General features: G+C 27.2%; 1 protein-coding gene across 3 annotated transcripts; it reads left to right on the top strand.

Moving 5' to 3' along the window:
• Positions 1-3,207: 3,207 nt before the first annotated feature.
• Positions 3,208-27,511, top strand: LOC112590851 (death-associated inhibitor of apoptosis 1-like). Of its 3 annotated transcripts, none has more exons than XM_025334430.1 (7): positions 3,208-3,333; positions 24,346-24,772; positions 25,270-25,503; positions 25,566-25,762; positions 25,830-25,909; positions 26,112-26,144; positions 26,428-27,511. In XM_025334430.1, exons 2-7 carry the CDS (start codon positions 24,346-24,348, stop codon positions 26,912-26,914), a joined length of 1,458 nt encoding a protein of 485 aa, XP_025190215.1. In that variant the 5' UTR covers positions 3,208-3,333; the 3' UTR covers positions 26,915-27,511. The 3 variants fall into 3 exon arrangements, with proteins under 3 accessions (XP_025190215.1, XP_025190213.1, XP_025190216.1); XM_025334428.1 differs by lacking the exon at positions 3,208-3,333 and adding an exon at positions 20,158-20,591; XM_025334431.1 differs by lacking the exons at positions 3,208-3,333; positions 26,112-26,144 and adding an exon at positions 20,160-20,591.

The raw sequence follows: 27,511 nt of genomic DNA, 5'->3' as shown, positions 1-27,511 counted from the left end.
TCGTAAAATGATCAAAAATTGTATGATAATTTAATTATTAATATAATATGAGCTTAATAGTTAAAGAATAAAGATATTTTCACTGGCTTTCAAAGAATTATCAAGCTTATTTGATTCTTAGTTATTTTCAAGCTTATTCATCTTAGTTATAAAGTTTATATTTTACTATTTATAATAATTCTAGTTTATATATTCTACATTCGTTAATAATCATGATACCATTACCAAAGCCATTCACGTTTAAAGGTATAATGTACAGATGGTGTAGACAAATGCACAACAAACACAGATGCATGCTATTTTATTATAATCCAGTAAGAGAGGTTCGTACTTAATTTTATTATTCTATCAGTAAAACAAAAATAAAAAACTTTGAACATTTCTATAAATATCACTCAAACTAATTTACTATACTCTAATTCAAATTTTCAGATACACTGGAAAAAATAAATAACAAATTAACAGAAGAACTTCAGATATTGAAAAAAATAATGCCCTCACTGAGTGCAAATTAGTAAAAATATTAGAAGAATAATATTAAAGAGACTATCTTCGTGTAACTGTGTAAGAACAATAATCAATAATATATGGTTTCTGTCACAATGTCATGATAGAGCTATTAAATTGTATCAAACTTGCACACCTAATATATAGACTGCTGTAGCGCAGTTAATAGTAAATTTGGAAGACTTAAATCTCACAAATTTAAAATTATTTTTCTATACAGTATACACTATATAAGTTATAATGCATTTTTTAAACGGCATTTTAAATACTTTAAAACGACTATTTTTTTGTACATATAGGTTAGGTTTTTCCATTCGTTCCGTCGCCCCTCACCAGACTAACAAATACTAGATATGTATCTACATTAATAATTAGTCTACAATTTCCATAAGTCTCGCATGCGCATGGAACTCTTGTTGGCTTTTACAAAATATTATTACTTTGGTCTTCATTTCGTAGTTCCATCATCACTATGGTATTAATTTATTGGTTTATTATACATAAGTAGGTATACATAACCAATAGTTCAACAGAAATTACTCAATTTCCTCGCCTCTCTTTAACGTTTAACGGCGTTTCACACATGTTTTGTAATTAACCAACCTAACTCTTTTTACTACATTTAGGTGTACCTGTAAAAATACCACATTAAAATTAAATTTAATTACTCATTAACATGTATACAGAGTGATTTTACAGGCATGCTAACTCAAATTATGCTATTTAAATTGTGATATGGATTTTTTTAATACAGCACTTAAAGAATCATAGCTTTAAATATTTAGATTTTCTTTACCATTTAAAAAGTGTTTTGTAGCGATATAAATTTTTTTTTTTTCGAATAAGAACTGTAGGGACCTACACTTGTTAATTTTAAATTGTTAAACAAATGGTTTTTGTTCAATGTTAGTCAAATTTGTATTACTAAAATTCAAATGAGTAGTTTTTAAGGTGTCTAACTTTGTATACCAAACCTATTAAAGTTTGAAAGACTTAAAGAGGAGGGACTATATGATAATTTGGAAATAATTGTAATTTGTATTAATCTATAAACATTTTTGAATTTCTAAAAACTGACTGAATATTATAATAAAGTACTATACTAAATATATTACATCAATTTTAAATAATATCAATACTCTTTTGTACATGTACATTTTTATAACTTAGGAACTTCTCGTTACTCGTTCAAATTTCAGTTTAGATAAACATCTATTTATAATAATTTTTTGACAAATTAAAGTTAAAAGGGTAATTCTTATTTAAAATTGAGGTTTAATCGCCACAGCATACTTTTTAAATGATGGTACAAAAAATCATAAATAAATATTTTAAAATATTGTTCTTGAGTAGGTTATTTCAAAATTCCAAAACATTAGAATTTGAATAGATGCATTTTTATTAGTGGGAAAAATGGGGGAGTCACTTAGTAAATTATTTTCACACTGCAGTCTACAGTAAATTTCATGTTCATATCATGATAAAAACTTAAAAGGTATGCCAACATTATTTAAATTACCTAATATATATTTGTATTTATAGTTATTAAATAATGTAAGCTTAATTCATATAATAAACTATAGAGTATAGATATACGAGTATATGAATTATTATATGGGTTCTATAGCTACATAAACCACCTACAAATGAAATCTTTAACTACAGTAGATTTTACGCGTAGGATTAATCTTATGTGTAGGTACATAGTGGCTATGTTATAGCCTTATAAGTAAATCAGATATACTCATATACCTACATAATAGAATACAATTTTCAATTTGTGATTTTTTCTATGAATTTAACACAAAAATTTTAAAATAACTCAAATCAAACTAGTAGCTATTTGTGTTTCTTTTTTAGTGATAAACTTGTATGATCAGTCGTCAGAGTTAAATATTTTCTTATTTCAAATTCCATACAAGTTTATAAGTTTATGATTCATACTACAATGAGTCCAATGTTTAACATTGATTGATGAATTTCGATAAAAATATTACATTGCATCATGCCTGCAATCTGCATATAATCTGCACTATATGTTACATTAAAATGTAACAATTGCGTTTTTTCTGATACGATAAAAATATAATTCTTTATAATTTATATATATATATCATTTATTATAATATACAGGATTTATTCCGACTTTAGTAGTATTTACTTCTACACCTTTTAGTATTTTTATGACTGGCTTGGTGTTAACTTAACAATAATTATGTAAGAAGTGTTATTTTTACTATTTATAAATTATAAGTAACTAAATTATTATGCTTATTACCATTTTTACTATATATTTATATAAGTCCTAATAAACTTTATTTACCTACTCGAAATGATATATTCTACTCTTTACACTCGTACATATTTAATAATAATATACGTTATACGCCTTACACAACAACGCTAATTACAATGCACTATTGAAAGAAGACGAGGTGTAAAGTGACAAGATGCATAATGTTTGCAAACTGTTGCAGGTTTTTAATTTCAATAAAAACAAATAAGTGTAGGTAATTTTTGACCTTGAGTGTGCAATTTATTAGGCATATTAAATTGCATTTCCTATAGAGTTAAAAATATGTAGGTTTACTTGACGTCATCCAAAGACGATATCTGTGTAGCGTGCAGTGTGTACTATTAATGATACTTAATGTACATAATGCATATGCACTAGTTACTGTTCGCATGCACTAACTGTCTATGCGTCTATGTCACTATTACATACATTTAGTTACTCCCTAGAAGAGACAAACTACACAACCAATTTTGTGACAGTATACCGTAATATATTCAAGTATTCAACTACAACAAACTTTGTCGCTTTGGGTAAGTTTATGATAGCAATTTATTAAATATAGTTAAAATAAAAATATTTATTTATGAATATTTATGAAATCAAGTCGTACGCCAAATAATATATTATTGTTTAATAAGAAATCTATACTTATCAGATAGATATTACATGTATATACAATTTAAACTAAGTAAATACTACTGTTGTCAGGTATGCTTTTAATCTAGCAATAATAGTTTAAAAAATATACTCGTATATTAGCTATAATAAGTAGATACCTATATTTTTTTTAAATAATTATTTAAAAATATTCCAAATGTCTTAAATTAAAAATAAGGTTTTTAAAATGAAAATAGTGAAGTCAGTGAAGATATAGAATGAAACGGAATTTGTCTTTAGATTATAATTTATAACTTTATGTATAGGTATATAACTTCTAAACTTTAAATAAATATATATTAACACCACTCTCCATCTTGTTTCATAATGTTAACTATAAACACGAATATTTTCATGGTCGTTCATGTAAAATATATAATCCATTCATACCTACTTTATTCTACATTTCTTTTTCGTGTAATAATCGATATTACCTACCTTAATGTGTTTTCGTTAGTTTAAAATTTTATTACAAACCAATCGGCAATGGTATTATTAAGGTACAGTACATATTCACTTATTAGAGTATTTGGGGGGGTTAAACGGTTTTTTTCTTTTTTCAAAAAGAAAAATATACGTATATAATATATATATATACGCAAAAATGTACATCCAAGTATCATACATGAAAATAGAAATCCTAAAGACTCGAAATTAAATTCAATATTAACAAAAATATTTCATAATATGACGCGTATTAGTAATTCTTAATAGTTATCAGTTATCACTTATCAATAACGTTAGCTTAATATTTAATAAACATTAAATAGGTTATTATAATTATAATGAATTATACATATATACGATTATAATATGACTTACAAATTACCTAAAAATTATAAATGAACGGACGAAAAATTAAATAATAATAATTAAAAAAGTATTATATTATTATTCCCTTTTTTTTGAAAATACAAATAGGTGTACTAACTTTCAAAGAAGATCGATAAACATGCGTAATACGTGTATAATAATAGTTTGGATTAGAATAAAATAATTTACCACATATCCACCCACTCAATGCGTGTGCATAGTACATAAAACGTATAAAGACAACCAATGTCTAATATTGTAAAGTTTAAGTAGGTATAAGTGTGCATCACGTGTCGTCTAATCGTATATTCTATTATGCACTTGTGGAGTTGTTTGCTTTGCAGAGGCTCTGTACATCACAAAAGGGTTTCTCGATCTATCGGCGATCACACGGGTATTATTTCTTATTTTCTCATATTCGCTGTTGTATTATACACCCGCGACTATTATAATATAATATACACCGGACACCCGTGTGGCGTACAGTATTATAGCAACAGGGAGTGTCACTTCCGATGTTTGTATCTGCTACGTGCCACGTTTTTTATAAAATTATAATTTATCCTAAATTATTATGGTCTCTATTTGACAAGTGCCTGCAGTGTGTCACATCGAACGTGTGCATTTTTATAATTATGAATATATTATGCTACTTGATGTGCATATTTTCAAATGGGCGTGGCTGTGCGTATACTATAAGCATATATTATTATCACAACAATTCTTGTTTTTAAATTTTTTTTTGCCAATCATCAAACACCCTGTATTAACAAGAATTCTACAGCGAGCAATATTATAATACGTGCATATTTCGCAGTAAATAACAATTATGTATACATATAATTTGTTTATTTTATAGGTAATTTCAAGCATATTTTATTGATAACATTTAAAAATACGAAACGAGTTAGCGAGAATTTGTGTGTGTGAATAATTTTAGAACCGATGAGCAAAACAAAACTATACGCTTATAATCTATACTCTTTACCTACAGTTATTATATGTGATGTTTTAAATTTTAAAATATTGAATAAATCAAATATAATTCTAATAATACTATTGAATGCATTACCTAATGTATTAAATTGCACCATTGATATAGAAAATTGCGCTTCTTATATTTTTATAAATAAACAAGTTAAAAAAAATAAAAATACTGTACGTTTCCCAATGAATAATAATTAATAACAATAACAACATTATAATCATTAATAGTATGATTTCATTTTTAGAATTTATTCAAACCATGAGTATGTTGTTTATCTTATTTAAAAATTGTCCGATCAAAAACTTAAATTTTAACCAAAAAATTATAACTATATTTAAATATTTAATAGCAATTATGATCCGTAAACCATTAGTGTTCAATTTAAAATCAATTTATGTTATAATACTTCGCAGTATTTGACATTGAAAAATTATTAACTATATTAAGAAAATTAAGTATAAACCATCGATATTCATTTAAATCATAGTTGTTCGCAGAAGCGAAACCTTGGTTGGCAAATATAAACAAATTTACCCTTCCTTAATTAAATGAAAATTATTATTGGTATCAAATTTTATTAACTAAAATATATTACATACAAAAACTTAACATTTTGTTCAAAAACAAAACAAAACAATATATTGGTGAAAAATAGTTCACAATAAGAAGTAAGTTATTTATGCTACTATAACTTACTACCTACCTAGGTATTAGTCTATTATAGTCCTATATGGTCCTTTAAAATAATATAGGTAATAGCATTCTAAAAAAATGCATAAAATGTACAAGATATATTTAATTAATAATTTATAAAGACTAACAAAATACATTTATATTTTATATTATATTATTATACTATAAATTGATCTTTGTAAATGCTGGATCAATGATTAATTCGTTTAACATTTTTTTCTTGATAACCAAAGTACACAAGTTTCTTAATCAATCATGATTCATAGTATTCATTAAGAATGTCTTCAATCATTTTAATACATTATTATTCCTTTCACTTAAAACAATTGTGGCAGTCGACAGAATGTATAATATCAACCTTAACAATTTGGTCAGCTGGAATATGAACAATGTCAATGTATATAAAAAAATTACTATGCTTACCTATGTATTTTTTAATTTTTTGGTTTTAGTAAGAACTACTTATAAAGAACATATTTGAATATATAATTCTTACCTACAAAACCTGCGCATCACAAACTTTCTGTTTTCGTGATTTCAACAAAAAATTTTGAAATTTGAACTTCAAATAGGTACTTATAAAAAATTGATTTAACTTTCAGTAATTTTTTTTTTTTTAATAGTTGGAAAAAATTATAAAATAACTTTTATATAAGCATAAAAAATAAACAAAATATTAAAAGAAATTGTTTTACAACAAATCAATTTGAAAACATTTTACGAATTTTATTAAAATTATGAATCTAAATGCTTATAAAAAAATACTGCGACAATACATTTTTAATAACAATTGTACAAATATTAAGTGAAAATTATAAGAATCTACGGTTATTTATTTTCAAGTTCCACAAAGAGAAAAAAAGAAAATCGGATTTGACAAATAATTAATTTGCGTGAAATGTCCAGCTTTTCCATGTAGTTTTTTTTCTGAGAATTTTTCAACCTCTTTAAAGAATAAACTACATCTAATTTTCTATCCTAAATCACCTTCGAAGTTGGAATTTGAAACATTTTTTTGACTATTTATCGTGTATCCTTACACAAAAAAAAAAAAAAACAATCAGAATTTAAAATATTAACAAACTTTTAATTATTAAATTCAACGATTCCTTGGATAAAATGTATTTATCACGATCATTAAAAATTATCATTAACTTATTTTTCAGTCTTTTTAGATCAAAAACACCGGGAAAATTTTTTTCAAGTTGCAATAGCTTTTCAACTGGAAAAAAAATGTTATGATCCTTAAATGCCTTAATAATTGTGATTTCTAACAAATCGAAAAAGATCAAACATTTTAAATCGAGTATTTATTTTAACTTAACCTAACCTTTTTTTCTGTTTGAACCGACGACGTCGCAAAAACTGCTTTTACTTCTTTCGCTATGCTACCATCGTTCGTTAAAAGATAAATGATAAGACATGTTAAATTATTAATTTTTACATCTGAGTTTATGTCTCTTAAGAATGCACATTTAAATTATGATACATTTTATTGAAAATAAAATACATTTGTAGCTTAAAATCATGTTGTTACTTGTGATTTTGTTTATTTCATCAGGGTTGGTTTGGTTTTATGCAGTTTTCCTTTTGAGTCTTTCGTTCCCATTTTTTGCTCAATTCTAGGCACTCTCAGTCACAGCACTATATGCGACAGTCCGATCTTTATGCTCTTTCCACTGTTGCTTTTATCGAAATCACCCGGACGACAACCAGCCATGCTTAGGGCGTCCTACTAATGCCCCGGGGCAAACCATCTACTAGGCGGCAATTTCGGATGAGGGATACTATTGGTACTAGGGCACAGGATGGATCACCGTTGAGGTGCTTGTTTTCCAAAACTCCGCGCACTTGCCATACGGAATACAGATACAGACACAGTACAGATTTTTAATTGACATGTTTATCAAATTTGAAAAATATTTTATCAATAATTCTTCATACACAAATAAGTATTGAAGGTTGATACTATCTCTTTGTTTATCTTATGACACTTCACCGGTTTGTAATGACTGTAAAGATTCTCAGAAACGATCAAGTCAAAAAATATAACGCCAATATTTAATGATTATATAAATTAAAAATTAATGAATAGAAAATACTATAGGTACCTATATATTATGACGTTTATGTGACCGCAAAAACCTTAAAATTACTTGAATTGTAAAATTATATATAATTGTAGTGTAATACCTACGTTTATAATTTATTTGTACCGTATTTTTAAATTTCTTATAGTCATTTTCATTATGAAATATTTTTCAATAATCATTGGTTAGGTTTACTGGAAAAATGTCTAATTACAATGCCTTTGTGAAATTTCGAATTCGTGTTAATAATTAATTTAATAAAACTATGGCAGCTATACAGCTTAGAAAAATTTAAACGCGATAATTGTTAATTTGTAATTATATAATTACAATATAATAATATAATTATTTGTATCGGCATATTTGGATTTTTTTATTAGCACGTGCAACAATTGCAATAGAATAAGTAATGTAAAACTCGTTTAAACTCGAAACCTTTCCTTTTAGAATATTATACTAATACTATTGTCATTACTCATTGTATATTCTTTCAGGTATGAGTAGGTTATCTGAAGGCAGCATATGTGTACTCCGAAACCTGAGCACATACTTAAGTCATAAAACATACGTGTCAAACGTATAATATAGGTACTCTATGAACTATGATGACTGAGAATTTTATTAACTGATATTATTTCTCAAAAGTGGTCAGTGAGATCAATGAGTAATTATTATAAATTGTGTGTAACTAACCGCTGTCCACCACAATGCGACTGGCTTAAATTATGAGAAGACTGCAATTATTAAAAACTTAAAATAAATAAAATAACAGCACTTTATTTATTTTCCATTGACGAGGAGGACCCGCAAGTCACAAGTACCAAACCCTAGATTGCTATTAGGCACGTGCTCAAGTTTCTTATTTGTTGGGCGAATATGAAGGCTTACGAACTTTCCTATTCCCACATACGCACAAATGTATACAAAATTACCATTAACTTCTAATTCAACTTTCGATTTTCATAACACCAACAGTTAACAACAATATTTAATATTGTTATTGATCATAGGCGACGGAGACGTTCTACGAACACCTGCAGACCTAACCACTATACTATACATAAATCTAAAAATAATTTTCAAGGAAATAATCAATGGGCGATAGCCATAAATCTAATATTATGCACAGTTATTAAAACTTAAAAAGGCGCCACACCCATATGATGTGTTGTCTTCGTGTTTCAAACACACAATATAGCAAATTTTTGTTTTGCAATTTCAATTGTATGCAATAACCTTTAATACAATTAATAGAGAAAATTTACCTATTATATTTTATCAAAATTAAGTGTATGAACATTGATGTGCTTTCAGGTGGTTTTTTACATTTTTTAATTTTTTAAGCGAGCTTAACAATTAAAATATAGTAAAATACCTACGTGAAAGCACAGATAATGTTCTTACTTTTAAGTTTGACAATAGATCAATTTTATCCTCTTAATTTGGATTTAACATAATTGGTTATCAATTCGAAAATAAATAAAACATCACTTTTATAATATATTTTTGTAGAACAATATATAAACTAAAAAAAAAGATACATTTTTTTTTTAGTGAAGTGTAGGGGGAGTTAGCTTTAAATATTTTATTAGAATCGTATTTGCTCAAAACCTTATTTTCATGGACAATATTTTTTTAGAAATGTTTATACATTATTGAATTACGGAATATAGTTATGAACAAATATACTGTGCATTTACAATTTATATTATTCCGATAAAATTGTGATAAAACGATTACGTTTCAAAAAAATTCGATTCTACAATAATATTTTATCATTTAATTTTTAAACACCTAAGTTTTGGAATAGATATACTTTTAAAATTATATACGTTTCTGAATAAATACCTATTTTAACTGACAAAATACAATTCTAAATCAATATAATTCAGAAAAACATATTTTTTTAAAATTGTTCATTATCTACAGCATATTTATGTATACAATATATAATATATTTTAAACATTTATTTATGCATTGTGTCATCGTGCTACAGGTTACAGCGCATTCAATTGTGTATTCGTATTGTAGTTGTATTTATCATTGTCCATTGAGTAACACTCACGTGGGTTTTACCTTTTACTATTTATTATTCTTAAACGATAAGTATTATACAGTAATTCTAGAGCTCATTTAAAGACGAGATACATCATACTCTATTAAAAATACTATAAAAATTTGAAGTTAGTGTTTTTAACTCTTGTTATAGGTTTTGTTTAAAATTCTTGTGGAACAAGCGTAATAGTATTTTATACCATTATGGTACTATTGTCGTATAGACATAATACGCAAATGTTTTAGTGTGTGTCTTAATAAAACAAACTGATTGATATAAAATATCATAAGATTTTTTTTAAATACGTAAAACATTGAATTTATTATTTTAAAATTCATTCTTCGAAAAATGAATCATTAATTTTCTCTTAACACCAATATATATACTAATACAGTAATGTTATGTGATAAACGTTGTTGTAAGGCATTCAAACGTAATATAAAGAAATAGAAATATTATTTTTAATTAATCATTCTGTGGTAATTGTTTTTAGAGATTTTACATAGTATATGGATATTGGATACCAAATACGTATTAAATAAGATTATAGTTTGTTATGATTTTTTTTTCGAAAACCTAAATAGTCAATGGGATCTTTAAAAATTTATGAAAACATACATAATATTATAATTTAGGTACTAAGTATAATATATAGTCAAGTTTCTCGAGACAATAGGATTCATTATTATTATTTTTTTCTAGTTTAAATCAGATTCCGATAGTTTTTTTGTATAATATAAAGTTTTATTGTTATTTAATATATATTAAGCAGTATTCAAAATTATACAACTTATAACTGCTCTTAATGATTATAACTTAGAAATTAGAGTAAATGCGTACTGATAATATGTACATATTTTATAGATATAGGTAGGTACATATTTACTATTCACGAATTCAGTATCAAAAATTATTTTGTAAGTTATTTGTTGTGACATATAATTTAAATTAATAATTTTACAATGTTTATGAACTATCGATATGTGACATAATAAAAATGTATTTAAATGTATCGACAATTTTATTAAAATAATAACCTCGTTTAAAATTACTTGTATAAATTACTCGAACATTTTTTTACTGTTAAGTTATTTTGTAAATTTATATGAAAAAATAATATGTAGTAACGTACTAACGTTTTATACTTTTGTTCAATTTAATTGGTAGCAAATGTGTTACCTACTACGAATTACTTACATATAATATACATAAAAAATAAATTATATGTACACTCGTGTACAATTTCAAAATTATTCGATCATTAATTTATTATTACCTATACCTATATTTATCATTATAACAGCTGCTAATTAACACTGTAACATTTTTATAACAGTATTTCGTGATTGTATCCTATATGTATAAAAGTTTGAAAAAGAAGTCATGTCTAATGACTTCATGCGAGTAGTACAATAGAATTGTTTTGAATTTCAAATACCGCACGTTTTCAATATACATTGAATATTATTATAATAATACGTATTATACTATTATGTTCAATATTATATAGGCCTTACTACAATATGTATGATAAACACTACAGATAACTAATATACACTTTATTCTGGCATCACGGTGACTCTGTTTATACCTACGTTTTCCAGTCGAAATTCCAGCGCTAAGAGAACCTCTACGTGATAATTTCTAAAGTTTAAAACCGACATCAAACGAACCGGCCCCATCTATGGCAATGGGACACTGTGTATGACGTATAATATTATATAGCTATATACAGTGTGATAAATGGAAAGGAATGCAGACCACAAACGTGACCTCCTCCGGGTTAACAGTTTTCAGATTTGTATTATGCGTTATACGTGGTGGGTCTGGTCTCAGGTAGATATATGCCTATAGTGCCTACAATAGTCTACATATATATTTACGTTGTATGGTACACCTACCTACCAATATGGTAGATGCACATGCACGCACGCACGCATGCACGACTAACAGCAGCTGAGGAGTTCGGAATGCAGTTTTTAATACATCCGTGGTAGCTTGTTTTGATAATATTATATATTTTTATAATACGCCGATAAAAAGTATTTTTAGAGGGTATTTGGACTTAATCCCTCGCGGAAAAATTCCTCAAATCTTTTGTACTCTATGTCTATAAAGCTGCAGGTTTACATACCCACACAAAAAATAATGCACCCATTCTTTTCCTCCATAATATAAAAGAAAATGGGAATTCGTTGTGTACAATAGTAGCACAGATATATCAATATATATTATACATATTGTCAACGGCTCTTACAATACCTAAATATTATATTTTATTTATTTGTATCAGTTCAGAATGTTTTTTTACTTTTGGTGTTTATTATATAGTTTGCAAACATCGCTCTAGACATATAGAAAACATGTAGTGCAGTATATGTTTAGGTACTGCACTAAAACCATTAATTGAACCACAGCAAATGCTCAATATTTCTCTAGTTACCATCATATGTCCATATCCCATATACTTGCTAAATATTTATTAAAATATATACCTATATGACTATTTATTACAATAATTTACATGTTCCAACAACCAAATATTTGGCGATCACTAATCGGTAATCAGTCTTCTTATTCTCATATCATAGGCCGAAAAATTAGTAAAAATAAATATGATAAAAAATAACTAATTATTGAATATAACTATCTAACTATTTAAATAATTAAATATTGTTTACTCATCAGACATCAGTCATCAATTATGTAGCTTAACGAAATGATATTTGTTAATGACTATTAATTGTTATAAAGGATAATTTATCAAGTAACGTCAGTGCTAACTTCTATTTATACTTTTAATAATGAATTTATTTAAATTATGATTTTTGAAATTTTCAGTACATACTTAATGATCTTATTGTTATTTTTCAATACTTAGATTTTACATACTATTGAAGGAGTGTTATGCGGTGATACTAGTTGTTAGTATATTTAAATCGAATTTTAAATGCCTAATTTTTATATTATTTTGTGTTACTTTGTGTACCTACCTACCTACTTGCAGATAATAAAATAATATATTAATATGAAAATAGGTTTGAAAGATACAGGATTTAAGATGATGATTATTATAATGTTAGTTTTAATCAATCAATACTTTATATTTTGTACAATTTTAAATATACCTAATAAATATTATATATTTTACATAAGTTTTAAATTTTTTTAACCGTTTTCAAGGACCACTATTCTTAGTAAATATAACGAGTAACACAGCAATGCATTTCGTTTAAATTTTGATTCAGATACATCTAAATTTTCAAAAAAAAATAAATATTTTCTTAATAATTTAGTAATTATTACAGTAGGTATCTAAAAAAAGGTTGGTTCTAGTTTAAGCAAAATACATTTTTTTGTCTCAGGACACTTTTTAAATTATATGAGAAATTTAAAATATATATGAAAATTAAGTTCTCAAGTTAACTTAAAAATTCTAAAATCAAATTTTGAATATATTAATTGTTAAAGTAAAAATGGGGAGAAGCATGCTTGATGAATCACATTCTGTATACATGAATCACTGAATAAAAACTAACAAACTATTTTAGTTGATTGCATTTTGAGACATCATAAATGGAAAAATAATTTAAATACAGTGAAGAATTAATAGAAATAAATTATTGAACTGTGTACTTTAATTTCTTCAACCATTCTACTCATATTATTAAAATGTTTTAATTTAAAAGTAATAAAACCATATTGCTTTTTTTTTATTGTAAATAAGTACGGTTCAAATTCCAAAAACTTATACTAGTTACACTTGTTATATAAATATGATATATTAAGTAAATATATGAAAAAAATATGGTATAACACATAAACACTAAATACTAGAATATTCAAAATTAAACTATATTGTGTTTTATAAATTTTTTATTTTTGTGTTATATTTAAAGTTCAAAATCTAGCTGAATACTCATTTTCGTGGAATAATTATATTTTATGGTCAGTTATTATAAATATATTTCTAATGTTAAAGTATAAATCTACTAATAATTATAGTTATTATGCATATTATTGAATAGTTTGAATCTATAAATATATATATATATATAGCCTTAAATTTTTAAACATTTTTTTTATATAATTGCATTTATCGAATAGTTTAGTTAGATATCAATTATCTTACTAGGAAAAAAGACATTTAAAAAGAACTTTAACGTCTTAAACTAAACAATTTAAATTAAATTAATTAAAAACATATGGTTTTCTATCACATAATTGTAAATATTATTGTAAGTTATGACTGTAGACTGAAGCAATCAGCAACCATAAGGTTAATAAGTTTTTCTATAGTTATAATGTAAAAATACAAAATTTATAACTTTAGTCAAAAAAAGGAAGTATGACCAATACCTAACCACCCTCCTACCGTAAATACGATACTGTGTCCGTTCAACGTTCGTATTTCAATGGAAAAGCAACAAAAATTATCAGATAAACAAAAAAACCCTCTCCTGTAGACTTGTAGAGGGCGGATAACGCATATTACGCACGTGAATTACACATGCAGTTCGATTCAGATGTAGTTTCCGCAAACTATAATTTTATCCATATATTGTACATTGTACACGAAAAGTTGATAGAAATTGTCACCTCTCTTTATTGTCTTATTATCACTGCTAATGGGTAATGACGTCTACAGACATACAGCACTCCGGAGGTCTGCACCAACTGGCCTCTCGTTATAATTATTTTTACCCACATGTATCCAAGACTATTTAACGATTTAAAATTCTCATTATGTGTGGGATCATAGTCATTAATATTTCATAAATGGAAATATTGAATAACCAAATGATCTTCATTAGTAGCTACTAGCTCGTAAGTATATTTTAATTAGGTATTCCCTAGACGATAGATGTAAAGTTATAAAATGAAAATTGGGATTGAAAAGAAGGGATGTATTGTATTTTTAGGTTGATGAACTAAGTTTTAAACTTCAAAAAAAAATTGAAAATAATGAATATTGCTCAAGGGAAAAGTATTTTAAGAAATTATTCGAATTCTGTTTTATTTCGTGACTCGATATATGAGTCAAAAGGTACCTATGCCTAGTTTAAAAGTTTTCTTTTTAAATTACTACTTTCATTTTATAAAACACTGAAAAAACTTGCGTTTTTTAAGACAAATTATAAATGGCAATTTATTTTTATTAAAGGCCTTTAGTTTACATATATTACTGTGAAACCTTATTGAAGAGACATATTTAAATAATTATACCTCCACCAAAAAGCGAACGTTTTTTTTAGGAATAAATTATAAAGTTTCACAGATTGAATAGTTTGAATAGCAAATAGCGAACACAATTTTAGCGGACAGCTACCAAGAGTGTCCGATATTATTTAAGGTTTCACTGTATAGTTTTATCACAGCCTCCGGAGGCTTGGCACGTTAAATACAATTATAAGAATAGCTTTTTTTTTTTCTGACGAATGAAATGACGGATCATCCGTAAAATTAGTAAAGAGGATCCGGGCATATTTCGAAGTATATTATATTCCCCAAAACTTAAAAGGGAGAAAAAATAAACAAACATCAGCGTCCGATAATCCGACCGTCAAAATTTTGTGGAATGTGACTGCCGAGTGCCGACTGGCGCTGAGTGCGACGTTGCCGTTTTGCCGTCGCGTCAATAGACCGACCGGTTTTGGTTCGATACTGTCTGGTGGCAACGTGGCGGCACGTTCCCCGACGGACGTGCGCCACCAGGGCAGATGGTTTCACCCAGACGGGCCAGACGTTTTTGTTGTGCAAGTACACATCTCCCCCATCATTGCACATGCACATTGTATAATATAATATTAATAATAATAATTATTATTATCATATATTACATAGTATAGGAGGCTACAAAAGTACAAAGACATCGGAGCACGTTGCGTAGCTCCTGCGACACCAGCTGCTCCATTATTATTATTATTATTATGATGATTTTCGGCGTTTTTCTTTTCTTGATAATAGTACTCATCAAAACCAACGGATTCTGTCCGGAAACTACAGTAGTTTAATACACTCTACAATCTTACTGTTAACGAGATTTCGTTCAGGTTTTTTTCCACTTCCTCCGTTACACGTTCAATGATAAATAATAACATGATCAGTGGTAATGGATATTATGAATAATACTCTCAGAAAATTAGGTATTCTAAATTCGAATTTACTGTTCTTGAGGAATATTTAGAATATATAGTAATATAGGTACTGTTTACGACTACTATAATATATTAGAGCATTTATGGTCGATATTACAGTCCAATTTATTGTGCTTTATTATTACTATATAATTAGAAATTTATCAAACAACTATAATCAATAATACTGCTGATCTACTTGTATGATTTTATGATTTTATGTGTACTCCACGTGACCGTGCTTAGTGCCATCATGTACTGCAAGTATGCGTTTGTGTATTTCTGAACAAACGTGGTTGCACGTTGCACTACAATAAATAACAACAACAACAACAACAACAATAATAAGTATAATAACAAAAATAATAACAGTATACCTACTATAGAGTTAGATAAACTCGGTCGTCGGCCACGCACTTTCTCTCCGCAATACCGCAAAACGTATTTTTACACGACTACCTCTTGATTCCTGCCTATTACTTCTACGCAGTCTCTTTTTAGCTCATACGTTCGCTCCTACATATAGGTTGGAGCAGGTCAATGACAGAATGACTCTTACACTAATTCCGGTTACTTGATTAATGATTTCTTTTTAGTTTCTAATGGAATTTATGGTGTCTTTATTTGGTTTTCTCACGACATGTCTAAATCTGGAAAATACTCATTTTTTCATTCTATAAATCAACGCAGCTGATTTCATCCCAACACTATTTAAAATTTAAACACTGAACGGTGCAAATTTGATCCTGTCCTTTTAGACAAATATACGTTTTAGAGTTACAGATTGTTGTCCATTTACGAATGACGTTTATTCTTTATATTCTATTTACCTATTTTGTCTTAAATTAAATATTTCAAATTATTATACCGTCTATAGTGTAATCGTAACTTAAAGTCAGCCGTCAGCAAGAATATAGACAAAATAATTGTTTTGAAATTAAAAATATTTAAATAAATATAAAATTACATTTTTAATTGTCATTATATTTCAAGTTTACTCAATGGTGTATGAAAATAATACATTTACTAAGTAGTCTATTAATTTTTTTCGTTTTGATTACACGTCAATAATTTAAATTTACAATACTCTTAATTGAAATTCCGATTATTTATAAAAACACATATATTTATATATATATGATTTGAAATATGGGTAGTACAGAGTACACTAATAGCTAGTAGCAACAATAAGTCATAAATACGATTATCATTATAGCGATAGAAACTAGAAAGTTCTAGTTAAATCTGAATTGCATTTAAACATTTAATATATTATTATATTGCTTCCCTCCACACACGATTGCCTATTTAGGTTTAAGTGGATATTAACAGCGCAGGCTTGAAGGCTGATTTAATTAAATTACTCAATGGCTATTCGATTTCATCGTTTTGTAGTCGACAATTATCTAGGCCACATAAATGTGGTTTTTATAAAATTATTGGTTTTAGACAGACCACAATGCCAATGGTACTTGAATTATAAAAATAGTTGAAATGTTTTGTATTTTAGTAAACAACATCGTATTATTCGTATTATTAATGTGCCATCGGGTCGTAATTAAACATTAATAATTTTGTGTTTTCCCACGTACGACCGTCGGTGTTCAAGGCTCCATTCGCGACCATACAATATACTCGCCACTCGAGCAACATAACGTGTACGGATTACTGAGTACAGAGTTCGTTTGTGGAAAACGGAACGTGGCAACACTGTGTTTCGTACAATGAATAATGTAGAATTTTATTACTGAATGGATTGTTAGTTTTTTCCCCTACCATCTCCAGCTGACGATGCAGACGATGTCTGCTATCGAACTACGTCTACGTGGTAGGTCGTCGCATCGCGGTTACTATTTACTTCACACCATATAATAGAGAAACTATAATATTATACTATTAAGTTCTTTATACTATGCTAGCCCTATCTACTTCATACTGTAGGCTAGTATGCTAAATTTTAAATCACTTAAATAATTTTATTAATTTTCAGTAGTGTCTATTTCGTATGTTTTTGTTTATGAAATATTATATTCCCAAAACATTCGAATCACATAAGCTTATAGATATTTAAGGTCATCATAGTATACTGAAACTGATCTATTAACACTAATAAGTAATAACTATTTAAAATACAATAATAATAATTATATCGTAGAAAAAATATTAATACTGAATAATTATTAATTAAGTATCAGCCGTGCAATAATTATTTAGTTGGTAAATATCAATTGTGCGTATTACGTAATATACTGTTATATATTTTACATATTATATATTTCGTTATTGTATTCCTCTTGACTATTTACTGTTTAGGGTATCACTATAGATGGATAGCGTGTTTACTGAATGTGTAAATAATTTTAATAATTGTAGTGTTTTATACTATAACAGAGACTAGAGTGTACCTTAAAGGGTTCGACTAATGTCACATGTAAAAGTCTTATCAGTGGGTCGTACGTAGAATGTAGATAAATGTAAAATTTTATCGAATACTTAAGTACCGACGTAACGACTTTTGGCGCCGAAACTCGGAGACTATAATTTTCATCTTCATTAATCATTACTATTATATAATATACAACGAAAACGAAATGAATGAATATGTTTGATTGTTTGAATACTTCGGAATTTTTGTTGGACATGAGTCATAGTTCGTGTCAACCTTTGGAATAACTTTGAAGATAACATTTTTTTTTTTCAATTGGATGATTACGATTTACGATTCCCGAATAAACACATACGATTATCAGTATTTGATTACTTAATATAATAACATTCAACTAATTAAATTCTAACATATTTGAATAGTTAGTTTTCCAGTGGTCGCCGAATTAACATATTGTATTTTAAATTGTATTATTAAATAATAAAATTGTTTGATATATTTTCGTCAAGTCTGATGTTGACCAGTATCAATTAAGTATTGAACTTTACATACATTTTAAGAAGTGAAATAGAAAAACTATTCTATGGGAGTAAAATACAGATACCTATAGAGGTACCTTTATAAAGTTAGTATTTCAAGGTAAACACATTTATTTTTTTTTTAATATCATACATTTTATAAAATAATAATACGAATGTTTTGAATTTAATAGCTGTTTGGTAATAATCTATATAGTTTGCTATTCTTTCTATATAATATAACAAAATAAGCAATAATTATGTGGATTACGTAAGCTAGTATAATAAAATAATATAACTACTAAAATACAATACAATATTATGTTATATTTATCTGTGGTTAATTCGAGTTTAGTGTTTACTTCAGATATAGCCTAATTTAAATAAATAATTGTGCGTAGTCGTAAACACATTCCGTGTCTATCAGTATAATAAACATGTGCTTTTATCATTGTGTTGTTTTTTATATGGAAATCCATTGCGCACGATACCACGTCGTAGCAGTGATATTTACACAGTATAATAAACAAGTAATGACGCACACAAAACAGAGGAAAACATTGAAATGACCGTTTCCAAGATGAAAAATTACAGATAGGAACTTCTCAAAATCGTAACACGAGATGTCAGTAAAAGAAGCGAGCGAATGCCACGGTCGAAGACGACAAGCGACCTTTTTTTGTAATTAATTATATCATGCTGTTGATAAAAAACGAAAATAATATTATATTGAAATGCTACGATAATAATACGTTGTTACAATGTTATCATTGGCCATTATCGGGAGGCCATTGAAACGGATATTATTTATTGTTACTGTTTTTCGGAAGCGTGGTTAGCAAAGGGCAAAGGCAGTGTACCCAAAAATCGAAATGTTAATGTAATATTTTTGGACTCTGGTTTGTGTAATGTATATCGACCAACGCGCGCGCGCGCGTGCTCTCACCGCTCTCCGGCAGCCGGCTCCCTATTCGCCGACAGCCGAGTGTAGAGGGGTCCGTCTGGCACGACCGGCGACGGCAGCGCGGCGAAGGCTTTGTCGTTCTTCGTTGATCGTTATTTGTTGTTTCAGTACGGCTGAAATCGCGACGGCTACTTCTCATTTTCACCGACCAACTCCGTGTGTTTATGATGTTCGTCCCGTTATAATTCCATTCCCAGTTTTTCCCACCCGTGTCCCGACACTCCGACGTCGCCGTCGGTGTTGTTGTTGTCACTCGTATCGAGCGACAAATCCGTGAAAAACTTGACAGCTGTGAATAATGCAAAAAACGTATACCGCCATCGTTTCGGCGCTGTGAGGTATTCGACGTTTCGAAATCTGAGGACAAAACTTTTCTAGTGGACATTTGTTCGAATTTCTCCTTGTTCGTTGCCGCACTTCAACGCTTAAGTTTTCGTCCAACGTCAAAGCACGCGCTAATACTTTGGAAAAACGCCGCACACAAGGTATAGTGTTATATTTTATTTATATTTCCTTTTGCTTACTAGATAGTTTTTCATATTTTTTTTCATCGTTTGTCTCGTTCGCGTTAGTACTTTTTATTTTCGTCGTTGGGTGTGCGTAAAACGGCTGATAGCTATTTACGCAACTTTAATAGGTAGTTTTCGTGAAGGTTATTGCATGGCCGCCGTCATCACCGTAAAAGGCATTCCATCTGGTATCACTCGTATGGTGATGTGGATGGTAGCCTCTGCAACCTTCATCGGTGGGGGGGCCTAATTCATGGACTGACTTGCGAGAGATCTGGTTATTGTATGGGTGGGAGGGTAGAAATTTTATTTTGCCAGCACTATCGATTTGTCCTAATCACACGCGTTCATTGTTTTCGATACGCGACGTACATCGTAAACACCGGAAATGTAAACATCCGTTTCCGGTCCACCAACTAGAATAATCATGGATTTATTTTTTATTATTACGTATTATTACGAATAATATGATATTGATGATGTTAAAATATCTGTACACAATGTTTATAATGATCGATTGTAAATTCTAAATTGCTGACATCGTGGCGTCATTGTCGAATGTCGATTATTAATCGTCTTGATATAATTTACAGGCCTGTTTTTGCTCAGGACGATTTCTTTGTCTACAATTTTAATGTAGTTACTGTGAGATTGGGTGTGTCCCTGAATTTGGAATTAATTAAGCTAATTGGTTTTAGGTGACAAATGCGTTTAAATTGTTTTGTCAGTCGAGGCTTTTATGAACAATAATAAAAAAAAAAAATAAATAAAACTATATTGATTAATGGTATTATTGGTTGTGGAAAATGAATTGTTTCCTTTTTGTTGTTATTGTGCTATTACCAGTAGTCCTATTAATTAATATCAATAGTATGCACTGAAGGTCTTAACAATTTAAAATACACGAATTAAGCATCATATTTTAGGTATAAACAAAATAAGCATACCCTCCTACTTAATGAATATTGAAACTGAAATAAAATAATACAATGTTACAATCGTGTTTCTCGTAGTAAATTGGCAACTATTTAATGTGTCTTAAATTACAAATATAATATATTTATTTAAATTGGTTAGTGATATAATTAAAAGTGCTTACAGTTTTTATTATGTAGAATAATACAAATTCATTGTTTGATATTGTATTGTTTATTTTACAAGCAGATAATCTGGAAATCTCGTGTAATTATACATATTTTATTTATAATTTATGTAAATTAAAATACTTAATTTGCTAGTCTTTTAAATTATACACTAGATACTAATTACATAAAAAGAAAAAAATAGGGAAAAAAATATTTATAAATTCCTACTTAAAATAAGTTCCTGATATTAAATTATTGTATAGAGAAGTATTATACTTGTTTGTGATAATGGGTTATTATAAAATCAATGAAAGTACTTTCATATTTACTTATAAACTGTATACAATTAATTTAATAATTATACTATAGTTCGTTTTAATTTTTCTTTTAGTGTCACCTTATTTGTTAATTATTAGGGCTTGGAAGTTGATGCATTTTGCATTTATTTTCTGGAACTTATTAGACAATGCTCTCCTGGTCACAAATGCATTTTATAAACATGTGAAGTGAATCTAAAGAACTATTTTGCATTTTTTGGATTTTTTACTTTTTAAGTCATTTTTAGGTCCTATTTCCTTTTTAGTTCAATTTCTTGTATTTATAACTAAATTTTGTTAATTAACATCTTTACATGTATAGTTTTTGTTTTACACAGACTATATAAGTACTTAGGTACATCAAATTTATATTTTATAAAATAATATTTTACACAAGTTATAATATATGGGTTAAGTAAAGATAAAGAGTCAATAGAATAAAGCAATTGCTAGCTATCATTTTTAATTTTAATAATATAAAATATGCTTTAATAGTATAATGTAATAATTTTGAGTAATTTTTTTATTTTTACTATTCTTTAAAAAAAAATAATGTATTTTTACTATTTTTAAACAAATATATATAATTTTTTAAATTTTTTTAAGGTCATCAATTTCCGAGCCTTATTAATCATATATTATTATTCCCATTTTCTTCCTCTATAAAGCTGTCTTATTCTTATGTTTTGTAGCATATATAGTTGCTAAGGATTCTTTAAGGGAAAATAAGTCAATTTTTATGGAAAATTTATAATTTAAATATTTATTTTTGGAAACAATTACAAATCTTATAGGTATATACCTTTATGTTTTTCATGTAATAATCACCTCTCATTCATTGGATCAAACTATATTTACATTTTCAATTGGCAACCAGGCTATTGATTTTAAATTCTTGAGGAGAACATTTTGATGTTCATTTATTCAATATTATATACAATACTTATTAATTTTGAATATGGGTACACATTTTAAGTTTTGATTGATGAATTATTGAAGCGTTAAAGTAGATCTAGTCAATTTATATTTTCCTTAATTATGCTTTTATTCTGAAGTTTAAATTTTCATGATTGATAAATCAATCATTATTACATATCAGATTTATTATTTAAATTTTCAGAATAATCTTTTGATTGACATAGAATAGTTTGTAATGATATTCACATTATTACGCTACAAAGCCTTATAATTAAATATCATATTATTCATCATACATATTAATGCATAAGTAAATAGTCATATTCATAAACAATATCACAATAATCAAAATTATATCAGTAATATTTATATTTATAATTATACTATATAATATCCATCTAATTACCAATTGCTCCAAATATAGATACACGTGTATTTACAAACCACTTTAATATATCAAAATAATTACCAAACAATTAATAATAATATAATTCTACTTGTTTAACATTTTATATCATAAAAAAACATGTTTTTGTAATACAAATTAAAATGGAACAACAAGTAAAAGATCAAGCCTATAAGTAGAACCCTTTTCTGACAAAAAAGCCAGTCTACATCCAGTCACCAGCCTTTCCTCATAGAAGCACACCACCGTTATTCTCAAAAGCAAGGGAATATTAATTCAACAATCCAAATTGATCTTTTATTCGTTGTGAAGTTTAAATTAATATTACAAATTTAAATCAAATTATTATTCTTATTTTATTTATTTAATGCATGTTCAATTATCATTTTAATTATTAAAGTATCCAACAACTTCAGCATCCATCAGATAAGAAAATATATCTAAATATTTATACTTCAGTACGTTAAGCACGGAAGGAATATCACCATTAAAAGTAAAAATAATAATAAACATAGACTCCGGTGTTGTAGGGAAAGTAAACATAATCTATATTTATAAATCTATATCTGCGATCCCAAATAAATGGTAATAATTTATAAGTTTTAACAAATAATAGACGAGGAGGTAAAAGAAAGTCGACATTCTTAACTTTATTGTTTATGTTTAATAAAACCTAACTATAACATCTAAAAAGTTAATATAATATTATAAGGTAAAGTTTCATCAATAGAACAGGCCAAGCTTATTTTTGATTCATTACAAGTTTTTATTTTTTGTATCACATTAATAATAATAAAAAAAAAAAGAAAATCAGATTTGGTTTTATGAAATACTTGTATAACCTGTCTTTTCATGAATTATTTGATAATTAGTTACCTATCTCATATATTTAATTGTGTTAAGTATATTGAGTTCATAAATATTAAATAATTATGTATTTTTTTAATAAAGTTTATGTTTAATTTTTAGAATGTAGACTAATTGATATTTATATTTTGTTACAGATGACTCCATCCCCAAATCATAGAGCTGTTGTCTCGCCAACATCATTAGGAAATATTTTAAAATTAGAAAAAAATATCATTCATATGTCAAATGGGTGTCCAATCATTCTAAATACTTCATATCCTATAACTGAATCTATTTCTGATAATCCTCTGGAGCCAATATCCAGATCAATGTCTGATGAAAGACCTTCTTGGGATTTGACTTCATATGAAAATCGCTTGAGAACGTTTGATGGAGTATGGAAATTACCATTTATAACACCTAACCAAATGGCCAAAGCTGGATTATATTATTTGGGCATACAAGATCGTGTTAGATGTTTATTTTGCTCTAGAGAATTTGATTATTGGCGACGTGGTGATGATCCTACTGTTGAACATAAACGCCAGTCTCCACAATGTCCATTTTTTAATGATTCTTCAGGTAAATATAAAATAACTAAATTTAATCTGTTAATGTTTAAATTATTGATTTTTAAGATAAGCATTTTATGTGTTTAATGACATAACTATAATCATACAATGACTATAAAAAGAGAGAATCTATTAAATAATTGACCCATCTATTGAATGCTATTTTTCTAATTAATTGCTAAAGTGAAATTATTGTTGTAAGCTAGTTATTGAGATTACATTTTAGTATTTTTACCATAAAAAAACTTATTTTATAATAAAAGTGTAGTTAGTGAAATTGAGTTTTTAAATCATACATTAGTTAAATCTATGAATAAATTATTATTAGGTATAAATTTGTATGGTTGATACATTTTTATTTTAATAGTAATAAAGTGAAAGTTTAAAGACATTTCATTTTTTTAGGATATAAATGTTTCTACAGATTATTTCAGATTATAAAAATGTATTATACTAGTACTATTACAGATTGCTTGTAATAATTAAACATTTTAATTCTATTTTTAGCTGGTTATGATGTATGTGGTCTTTATGGTTCTGCTCCTGCTGATGTTCAGTCTAATAATGAGTCAAAAAAAGTACAAGATTTTTTAGATTCTGTGGGTGTCCTGCAACAAATTAGACCTCCTAAGCATAAAGAATTTGCAACATTAGAAGCACGCTTGAAATCTTTTGAAAAATGTTTAATACAGTTAAAACAAGATGTTCAAACTTTATGCGAAGCTGGATTTTTTTATATAGGTAAAATGATATTGTAGTGTACTAATTCACCGCTCATATTAATATTGTTTTAATATTTTTAGGCAATGGTACAAATGACCAGATGTTATGTTACTACTGTAGTCAAGGTCTTAAGGATTGGGAAGATGACGATGAACCATGGACAGAACATGCTAGATGGTCATCAACTTGTAGTTATGTATTATTAAATAAAGGCAAAAACTTTGTTGACAAAGCATGTGGTGTGAAAAGTAGTGATATCTCAAAATTCAACACAAAGGTATTTTGATAATTTTCTCAATCGTATGGATGGAATATTAGAAATTTACCTTAAAATTAATTTTTAGGAGTTATTCAAATTGATTGCTGAACATAAAGATACTACGTCCATTCTTGAAAATAATATGAAAGTAAATTCGACAAAAAGGTATGTGTTTATAAAATGAGTAACATTTTTTTTTTTTTTTTTCAATAAATCATTAAAAAAATTTATTCAATAAATCTGACAAATAGAAATTTGAATCTAGTTAATTATTTAATTTAAAACATTGAAGTTCATGAATAAATTTCATAACATCATTAATATTATTACAATGTTAGTTATAGTTTTTTTTATTTGTTTTAATCAGGATTCACATTGTCTGTCAACATCATGAACTGAGGTATTACACCTTGAATCTCTTTTTTTTTTTTCATAAAGTTGTAGTTAATTATTTAGTTGTTTTCAATGCACTCAATTTAATTCAATCGTTTTAATAAATCCATAAAATGCAATTACAATTACAATTAAAATGTATGTTTTTAGTCGATTTAACATTAGAAATACATCACCAAAAGCTTTCTTTTACATTTTTTTTTTTAAGCACCATTTTATAAAATTATTAATCTGTTAATTTGTTAATGAATTGATTCTTTAATGAATATTTTTTTATTTTTTTGTTATAGAAAACTAGATGATCAGTCAGAAATTTCTGATATTAGTCAAATTAAAATATCATCTGACGAAAACCTCCATCTTTCTCAAAAGCGAGATCCTAATACAATGCCGGATTCTATGCTATGCAAGATTTGTTATAAGGAAGAGATGAAAGTGGCTTTTATCCCATGTGGTCATGTAATAGCCTGTATTCAATGCGCTATAACCCTTGAACAGTGTGCTGTTTGTAGACAACCGTTCACTATGGCAATGAGAGTATACTTATCAATGGATGAAGAAAAGGATAAAGATCTCAAACAGTTACCTTGTAGTTCATCACAGTGTGTCGAAGAACAATTAGACCCAATGACATGTAAAGTATGTCTTAAAGATGAAATGGCAGCAGCATTTATACCTTGTAGACATGTATATGCATGTGTTAAATGTGCGACAGATATGCACGAATGCCCAGTGTGTACAGAAGGATTTTGTGCCACTATTCAAGTGTACTTATAGGGCTTATAAAATTACCATGACATTTGTGTGGTGTAAACCATTCTAGTCTTAAATTATAATTTGTTTAATTAATTTTAGCTTTAACAATTTAATTTATAATGAAATATAATAAGCACCAAAGTGGGCTAAATCTTGCTATGTTTGTTGTGTTGTTGGTATTTAAAATATTCTGACAATGCGCAAAGATTATAGTAAAATGTGAGACTGATTTCCTTAGAGGATGTTATACAATGGTTGTTATCTCTATCCTTTTATAGTAAACTTATGATCGGTACAATTATGTTATTTTTTTTTATAGAAATACATTGACATAATATTTACTATTTGATAATTATTCTGAATGTAAGTGTCAACATAAGTGTTTTAAGATATATTTATGTAGAAACAGGTATGAAGTCCTTTTATGATAATTTTTAAATCAAATTGTTTGAATACATTATATAATCTTAGAGCTGTCATAAGTTACTTTTTATATTAATTTGATTATTTTTATTTCCATATTTTGCACTTGGGTTGAATGAATACAGCAATTATAGCTCTTAAGGTAGATACTCCAATGTACAGTTTCTTTGTAAATAAACTTTTTTTTTGTTTTTC

Source organism: Melanaphis sacchari, unplaced genomic scaffold (assembly GCF_002803265.2).
Source record: "Melanaphis sacchari strain LSU unplaced genomic scaffold, SCAv2.0 Contig120_pilon_pilon, whole genome shotgun sequence".
Classification (NCBI taxonomy): domain Eukaryota; kingdom Metazoa; phylum Arthropoda; class Insecta; order Hemiptera; family Aphididae; genus Melanaphis; species Melanaphis sacchari.
The sequence above is the reverse complement of the archived record's forward strand: the minus strand, read 5'-3'. Positions and strand labels throughout refer to the sequence as shown.

Excerpts from the sequence above, each read along its gene's own strand:
- LOC112590851 (XM_025334430.1), top strand. The coding sequence starts at position 24,346 with ATGACTCCATCCCCAAATCATAGAGCTGTTGTCTCGCCAACATCATTA. Across the intron at positions 25,763-25,829 it reads TCTCAAAATTCAACACAAAG|GAGTTATTCAAATTGATTGC; the intron begins GTATTTTGATAA and ends ATTAATTTTTAG. Across the intron at positions 25,910-26,111 it reads AAAGTAAATTCGACAAAAAG|GATTCACATTGTCTGTCAAC; the intron begins GTATGTGTTTAT and ends TGTTTTAATCAG.